The 8,458-nt window shown below is 53.4% G+C and overlaps 1 protein-coding gene across 5 annotated transcripts; it reads left to right on the plus strand.

Annotated features, from left to right (window-relative positions):
* Positions 1-36: 36 nt before the first annotated feature.
* Positions 37-5,851, plus strand: Mamstr (MEF2 activating motif and SAP domain containing transcriptional regulator). 5 transcript variants are annotated; one of them, XM_087592470.1, is made up of 10 exons: positions 37-71; positions 318-837; positions 1,799-1,837; positions 2,347-2,486; positions 2,777-2,961; positions 3,276-3,363; positions 3,532-3,726; positions 4,305-4,520; positions 4,612-4,666; positions 4,798-5,851. In XM_087592470.1, the coding sequence occupies exons 2-10, from the start codon at positions 780-782 to the stop codon at positions 5,079-5,081; spliced, it is 1,260 nt and encodes a 419-aa protein (XP_087448596.1). In that variant the 5' UTR covers positions 37-71; positions 318-779; the 3' UTR covers positions 5,082-5,851. The 5 variants fall into 5 exon arrangements, with proteins under 5 accessions (XP_087448596.1, NP_001419575.1, NP_001419576.1 ...); NM_001432646.1 differs by having other exon boundaries at positions 703-837; NM_001432647.1 differs by having other exon boundaries at positions 759-837.
* Positions 5,852-8,458: the final 2,607 nt, after the last annotated feature.

An 8,458-nucleotide genomic window follows, 5' to 3' on the forward strand; every position in this document is an offset into this window, starting at 1 on the left:
GGTCTCCAGCCTAGTCCGCGAGACTCCACCCGCTTCAAGGCACTGCTGAGTAGCTGAGCGGAGCCTACCTGGTGAGAAGCCCCTGGGGTAGATACGGGGATCCTCTTTATTACCCTTCGTTCTCCGCTCTGGTTCCCCTTTCTGGTCCCAATATCTTTCCCACAGAGCCTGGTGCATGACAGTCAACCTATTCTGTTTCAGGGACCTCTGTGTTTCCCAGACACCTGTCATATTCCCTGATTCCCTTCTGACCCAGAATCTTGGATTCTAGTCCCTAACAGCATGCAGCTCTAGTCCTTAATCTCTTTCTCCTTCAGGGTTCAGAATCCAGACTACTGCCTCCTGCATTTTCAAAGACCCAGAGCTCCAGATTCCAATGCTCTCCCCCTTAGGATGCAGGAGCCCATGACTCAGGTCCTTCCTGTACCACCAAGGTCCAGGGATTGAGACCCAGCCCTCTGCTTCAGACTCAGAACTTCAGGCCCAAAGCCTTCTTCAGGCACAGTAGTTCATACCCAAGTACTTCTCCCTCAAGCCAGAACTCCAGGCCCCAGGCTTTCCTCAGTCCTAGGGGTCCAGCCCCAGCTCTCCTTTCTCAGACCCAGGGGCCCAGAGACCAGTCACCCCCCAAAAGATCTGATCTGGCCCAGTACCTTTGTCTCTAATCTTTCACGCTGTCCCCAAATTTCCCCCGAATGGCAGCCTCCTGTTATCCACTTTGACCCCGCGCTCTGGTGGCTCTGACTTCCTCTGTCCAGGTCTCCACCCCAGCCTTGGCAATGACCCTGGCAGCCTCCTCCCAGCGCTCACAAATCATCCGTTCCAAGTTCCGCTCTGGTGAGAGGTTGCTTGTCTCTGTGCATGTGGGAAGGGGTCCTGGAGCCAGGGCCCAGGGTCCTAGTAACACTATTCTCTGGCATGAGTGCATGAATCGACCGGTGATGCCCACACGCAATGCCATTTGTGCTAAAAGTGAAGTAGTAGATGAACGTTCAGATGCCTTGCTGAGCCATAGGTGGGGATGCCCAAGGGTGCATCTGTTGCAAAGGACTTAAACTGACTGCTAGGCAAAGCAGAAGATCAAAATGGGACCTGAGTTGCGTGTGTGTGTGGCAGGGGGACCAAGAGCTAACAAGCCTTCAAAGTGTCATTAGTCATGATTTGTTGACTGAATACAAAGAGGTGTCTGCACACTCAGAGAGGAGTGGAAATGTGCACTGGGAAATCTTTGCCCCCAAACTGAGGGTCAAGTCTTGAATGTGAATGGCACTCACGTGGGTGCATGCAAGCAAGAGTAAGTTGGAGTGAGAAGTCACATAAAGCCTTGTGAAAACAAAAGCAGTGTATGTGCAAACTAGAGTCCAGAGAGATCTGAGCTTCAGGGTTCGGTTGGCAGGATGCTGGCAGTGGGGAATGCCAGGGGCAAGACAGAAAGGGGTATTATGGATAAAAGGAAGTGAGGTGTGGAGTCAGTTAGGCAAGATGGCGACTATACCAGGGTAGTCACAGACTCCCGAAGTGGCAGGTGGAGCCAGGAGCATGACTGCCTCTCCGCTGCAGGCTGGCTAGCTTACGGTCTCAGGAGTGGCTCTGGCCCAAGATGCTTAGCTGGCAGGAGCAGGCAAGAGGCCCTGGGAAGGGAGAGGGAGCAGGCTGCCTGCCCACCCGCCCAGGGAGTGTGAAGGGGCTGGGCACGTGTGTGTCCCGCCAACAACTGCAGCTCCCACCCACCAGCCAAGTCGGGCTTTGGACACTCCCTTCCCGCCTTCCCTGTCCCACCTCCCTTTTCCTTCCTCAGTCCTGCAGCTTCGGATCCACAGACGGAATCAAGACTGCAGTAAGTGTGGGCCCCCAAAGGGACGGGATTGTGGCCTCAGTCCCCGAGGAGCATGCATGCCTACCCCACAGGAGCGAAAGCCCAGCCTGTCATTTTTCACAGGACGCAGGAGTCAGTGGAGCCACCCCACCCCTTGAGCTGTTTCCTATTGCTCAGCTATCTCTCCCCAGATACCCTAATGTTTCCTGGGTGGAGTCAGGTATCCCGGCCTCTTCCATGCGCAGTGTCTGAGTAGAGCCTTTTGACTTGTCCATTTCCCTGGAGTCAGGAGATACAGACACCACCTGGTCCTGTCCCAGGAATAAGCCAGATATCTTTGGTCCTAAACAAACAGGCGCTTTGCTGACTACGTAGACAACTCTCTTCCTTTCTCAAAAATGTGAAAATCTGGGTACCCAGGAGCCAGCTGAGAGCTGGGGTTATGCTTCAGGCCAGCCCCTTTGTCCCTGGCACTCTAGCAAGTGCCAGCTGTCTGTTGGCCCCTTCAAGCTCCTCCACTATCTCCTCAGCCTCTGATTCAGATCCGTGGATCTCAGCCTCGGGCCCAGCTCTGGCTCCAGCTTTGCCCCCTGTTCCTGCCTCTTTCCTTGTCGGCCCTGGCGTCTTGTCCCCTGAGCCAGCATATTGTCCTTGGAGATCTCCAAAGAAGGTAAGTTTAGACAGAAGGACAAGTGCCCAAGACTGTGTAGCTGCTCTCCTAGCCGCTCCCTTGTCTTTCTGGCGTCGCCAAGCTGACATTACACATTTCACGGGCCAGGAAAGTGGTGACCACCCTGAAGCATCATCCTTTTCTCTTTGTTTGTTGAGCAAATTCACCCTATATGCCAAGGCTGTCTTTGAACTCCCCATCCTGCCCCAGACTCCCTGGAGCTAGGATGACAGGTGTGGTAAGCCACCAAACCACCAAATCACCAAACCTGGCTTTACTTGCTCTTTCAGGAATCCCCTAAGAACTCCCAACACTGGAAGGAGCCTAAGGTCAGGGGGAACTTGACATATCACCTGTACATGCCTCCAGAACAGAGACAAGGGCCCAGGGCAGATCTCCAAGTGGAGAGGTCAACTCTGGGTCCCCCGGAACCACCTCTATGGGAAAAGAAAAACTCACAGAGACCACACCCTCGGTAGGATTCTCATTTCTATTCTCCAGCAGACCAGAAACTCAGGCCCCATCCTCCTCCCTCAAACCCAAAGTGCAAAGGAGAGGAGCTTGCACTGGAACCTCCTCCCCCAGAACCCAGGCTGTGCGTGCTCCCAGTCATCTGCGGAGATACCCCAGTTGCTTATCTTCCACACCCACAAAATCAGCCCTGTGCTTGCTCCAGTGGAAGTCCAGAATTCCTCGTTTTCCTGCATTCTCCAAAGCCCGTTTTAAGGTCCCTAAATGCCTTTCTCTCTCTGTCCTATTTTTACCCCACTCCCTCATGCCTGTCGCTAGGATGAAGCCTTCCTCACCAAGAGTCTCCAGTCCCTCGCCCCCTTCACACAAGCTGGAACTTCAGACCCTTAAACTGGAAGAGCTGACGGTGAGTTTAGGGTACAGTGTCCCAGGGCTGGCCCTCTTCTTCAGAGCTGGCCCCAGATCTCGTAAACTCAAGGCCTCTGTCGGTTCAGATTGTGGTTCCTCCTCTTGATTTCCTAGTCATCCCTTCCCAGAGCTAGCTCAGCACCTCCTCTCCCTGCCCCCTACTCAGGTCTCAGAGCTTAGGCAGCAGCTGCGCCTGCGGGGACTCCCGGTATCCGGGACCAAAGCGATGCTTCTGGAGCGCATGCGTGGTGGCACCCCGCCCAGAGAACGGCAGAAGCCAAGGCGCGAGGACAAAGAGGCCGCGGCTCCCTGGCCGCGCCTCAGGCCCAAGGCGCTGGGAACTACCCGGCTGCCCGGCACGGTGAGGGGGGGCTGAGTACACATAGACCAATAAAGAGACGAGAAAGACAAATAGGGAGAGACCTTGGGAAAAATAGTCAATGAAATGTTGGAAAGGAAGCGTGATTTGCACTTAAGGGGAGGGTCTCAATAAGAGAGGCCCCCTAAAGCTTGGGGGTGTGGCCAATCATTGGTCCGAGGATGTAGTTGAGAACAAGGAGGGCGTGGTTTAAGGGAGAAAAACCAATGAAAGGATAGGGGCGGGGCCTGTAATCTTACTTAAGTAGTAAGAGCACCTGCTTCTTGAGGTCTTTCTGCAATATAAGTTGAAAGGTGAGGGCTGACTCTGAAAGCTATCCTCCTCATGCACACACACGCACACACACACACACACACACACGCACACACACACACACAGAGAGAGAGAGAGAGAGAGAGAGAGAGAGAGAGAGAGAGAGAGAGAGAGAGTAAATAAAGTGTTTTTTGTTTGTCTGTTTTTTAAAGAATTGGGTAAAGCCAGGAAGGGCCGGGTCAGGGCCAGGGAGCAGAGCCTTGTCTGGTGTGCCGGGCTTATTGAACTCCCACCTTCCCTGGTTCTAGGTGAAGGCAAGCGCGACAAATCGTAAGCTGAAGTTTTCTGGAGCTGCGGAGCCCCTAGTGGCAGCTCCCACTCCTGTTCCCGATCCCGCTCCCTCTCCAGCTTTGGCTCCAGCTCCGTCTCCAGCTCCAGTTCCAGCTCCAGCTCCCTTCCCAACACCTTCTCCAGCTAGCCTGACTCTGGAGGAGGAGCTGCAGGAAGCGATCCGTAGGGCACAGGTGGAAAGGGATGTGTGACTGGGGAGTGCTCAGGGACTGGGCGGTAGACCTAAGCAGGACCTAGGGTCACATGGCCTGTGCTTATCCACAGCTGCTTCCAAACCGCGACATCGATGACATCTTGGAAGACCAAGTGGAGCCAGATGGTAGGAGATTAGTTCCAGCATTTAGGGGAGGAACTGAACTTGGGAACTCCTGGGTTGAGGGCAAGCAAAGTGGGTTGGGAAGAGCACAGTAAGCAGAACCCATCCCCCTAAAGCTCACACTCCTCCTGCAGAACTGCTGCCTCCCATGCCCTTGGACTTCCCTGGCTCATTTGACCTGCTGTCTCCCTCCCCGGACTCGGAAGGCTTCTCTTCCGTCTTCTCTTCCTCACTACCGTCCCCCACAAGCTCCCTGTCCCCTTCTCCAAGGGCCCTCACTGATTCTTTGGACTGGCTGGAAGCCTTGAGTGGGGGTCCACCACTGGGCTCTGGGCCTCCAGGCCCCAGCATCTTCTCCGCGGACCTATCTGACCCCAGTGGCAGTCGGCTCTGGGAACTGCTGCCAGATCCATGGTGACAGACCCTTGGGTTTCTAAGGAGAGGTCATCTGCACCCACAGAGACCCTCCAACTACAGAGGACTCTAGATGCCCTCATCCCCTCCCGGCTCACTGCTGCTGACATGTTATGCACCTGGACCTGCCTACCCAGCCTCTGTCTGACCCCTCCCCAAGCCCTGTAATTGGGGTTTGGGGTTCATTTGCTGCTGGCCGGTGCAAAGAAGCTTGCTGTCTCCTTCAGAGACCTGCGGGTTGTGTGTGCCCCTTCCTCTGGACACTGGAGGCTGCCTGCCATCCGGGGATCTGGGTCTTTGTGCTGTTTGGGTTCAGGAAAGGACCAGGTGAGGGTAGAAGAAAGGTACCCCAAGTTCTAGTTAGAGATGAGAGGACCAGAAGCTACTAGTGGGAGGTGATTATAACCTCCCTGTGACCTTGAACTTATGACTCCGCCCCCACCCCAGTGCTGTGCTCAAAACTAGCTTTCTTGGTTGTTGTTTTGTTTTGTTTTGTTTTGTTTGGAGAGCAAGTCTTGCTGTGTAGTGTCAAGCTGGCCTGAGACTTGTGACAATCCTTCTGCTTCATCCTCCTGGGTGCCGAGATTACAGATGTGAGCCATTTTACCCAGCTCTCATGGTTTATTGGAGGGCTTCCAGGAGCCATGAGGTAGGGAGAGGAGATAGAACGCTTCTCAGGTGAGCCTCTGCCTCCCTCCCTCATGCTGGGACCGTGTCTGGCTGGTGAATTAAACTGTGGCTCTCTCACGTGGTCTGAGGCTCACGAGACTGGCATCTGCATCTCTGTTTGCGCTTTATTAACAAACCCACAAAACACAGCTATATTAGTTACTGTCACCGAGCTGGCTGTGACCAACGTACTCCAGAGAGAGTAGGGAGGGAGAGGGACTTAATTTGCCCAGGTTTTCAGAACCTGATTGGCTTCATGTGCCTTGAGGGGACACCGTGGTGGCCAAATATATGGAGCAGATTCTTTACCTCATGGTGGATGAGCATGGTGGGGAGGGGGGAGTAGAGAGGGAAAGGAGCTAGGAATGCGATACCCCTAAGACCTATCCACCAATGACCTACTAGTCCTGCAGTTTCCTGACCTCTCCAATAGCACCACAACCAGCTACACGTGAGCCAGTGCGGGACAGTGTATATTCAAAGCGTAACCATAAGTGGCTATGGTTTCCTGGCCTCTGCAGGGCAGTTATTCAGCCCCACAAGATGGTGGGGGTGGGGGTGGGGTGGGGGTGGAGATGTGCTCACTCCTAAGCCCAGATGGGCGAGCATATCCAATAGAGCTCATTCAGCTGTGTTGGTACAGTGATGGAGATGGCGGAAGGCTGACCCCAGCTGGGTCCCTGGATGTCGGGACATGTCTTGTTCTCCACGTGCTCTCTCTGCTAGGCTCACTGGACTTCTTGTGTGGTAGCCTGGGACATTCAAGTGTGAAAGTTCAGCTCGAAGTGGTAGTGCACACCTGTAATCCTAACACTTAGGGCAGTAGGCATGAAGAGCTGAGGCAGGAGAATCAGAAGCCCAAGATCAATTTCAACTAGATAGAAAGTCCAAGACCAGCCTGGGCTACATGAGACCCTGTGTCACAAACAAGAATGAACCGGTATACCAACAAACCTGGGGTGGGGTTGGGGCGCTGGAGCTGAACACACCAGACACGGGGCCATTTCCTATGTCTTTGGGCCTGACAGTAAATTTTGTCTCATTTCCCTTTTCCGTTGAGGTCAGGTTATTGGGAAAGATGGGACTAGTGTTAAAGGGACAGGAGTCCATATGTGGGATGTCAATCAGATGTATCCGTGCACAGCCTGGGCCCTCAGAGTTAAGGAAGAACAAGACTGAGTTTCTACTGTGGTAAGGCTCAGGTCACAATCCAAGTGCACACTGAGGGGTTAGGGATTTAGCTCAGTGGTAGAGCGCTTGCCTAGGAAGCGCAAGGCCCTGGGAAAAAAAAACAAAAACAAAACAAAACAAAACAAAACAAAAAAAAAACAAGTGCACACTGGCACTGCTGTGACTATGCTACGTGGGGTCATGGAGCTGAAACAGACAGAAACTCTCAGGCGTGGAACAGAGGTCAGAGAAATGGCTGAGCCTCCAGGGGTCGGGGGCGCTGGTCGAGAACTCTCTGGAAGATAGCGTCCTGGAAGAGGAAAGGGGACGTGTGAAGAAGCTGCTCTCAGGAAGCCGGTGAGGCTCCGTGCTCTGAGCAAGATAACAGAAAGAGGGTGCCTGGCCCAGGCTAGAGGTGCACAGAGCTGTCCGGGGATGAGCTGGAAGCTAACACAGGGGTTCCCGGGCCTGGAGGGTCAACAGGGTGTAGTGGGTGCCTCTTCGGGTGCGACATTGTCCTTCTTTTTTTTTTTTTAAGATTTATTTATTTATTATATATGAGTGCACTGTAGCTGTCTTCAGACACACCAGAGGAAGGCATCGGATCTCATTACAGATGGTTGTGAACCACCATGTGGTTGCTGGGATTTGAACTCAGGACCTCTGGAAGAGCAGTCAGTGCTCTTAACCGCTGAGCCATCTCTCCAGCCCGACATTGTCCTTTTTATTTCTTGTATTTTTACATATGGCACACCACATATGTATGTACTGAGGTCCTTGGAAGTCAGAGGAACCTGTTAGTCTAACCTGACATGAATGCTAGGTACTGCAACAGTGCCTGTAAGAGCAGCAAGCCATCTCCAGTCTGTTGTTCTCGGTTTGTTTGTTCTGTTTTTTTTTGTTTGTTTGTTTTATTGTTTTTTGTTTTGTTTTTGAGACAGCATCTGACTGTGCTCACTGCCATGTCCGTCTCTCCCTATCCCTAGCCCTCTGTGGCCTTTGCCTACCTAATCTCCACCTATCTCTCTGCCATCTCTCTGGCCCTGGTATCTTGGGCCCCAGGATACCAATTTCCAACCAAGTCTTATTCCTGTCTCCTGCACACTGTCCCCATCTATCCTCAGCCAATCAGCCTTGGGGCGAGGGAGAGCAGTGAGGAGCCCTGACAGCCCTGGGAGAGGTAGGGTTGGATGGCCAAGGAATTCTCTAGAAGGTGGACATTTGGAAGGCTGGTGCGGGTTTGGCATGGGTGTTGACTTGAGTGTGGTGTACTCCTCATCACTGCGACCCCAACTTCACATGTGTTCAGTCCCTCTGGTGGCTTCAGTGTCCCTGGGGGCCTCCGCTTTTATCCACATGCCACCCTTGAACTTCATAGAGGTGGAGGTGTCTCGTTTCCTTTCATTTCCCTTCGCCTCCTCCTCCCCTTACTTCCTCCTCCTCCTCTACATCCTCCTCCTCTTCCTTCTCCCTTACTTCTTCCTCCTCTTCCTTCTCCCTTACTTCCTCCTCCTCCAGGACAAAAATCTCCCTATGCAGCCC

Source organism: Rattus norvegicus, chromosome 1 (genome assembly GCF_021556685.1).
Source record: "Rattus norvegicus strain SHRSP/BbbUtx chromosome 1, alternate assembly SHRSP_T2T, whole genome shotgun sequence".
NCBI classification, from domain to species: Eukaryota; Metazoa; Chordata; class Mammalia; order Rodentia; family Muridae; genus Rattus; species Rattus norvegicus.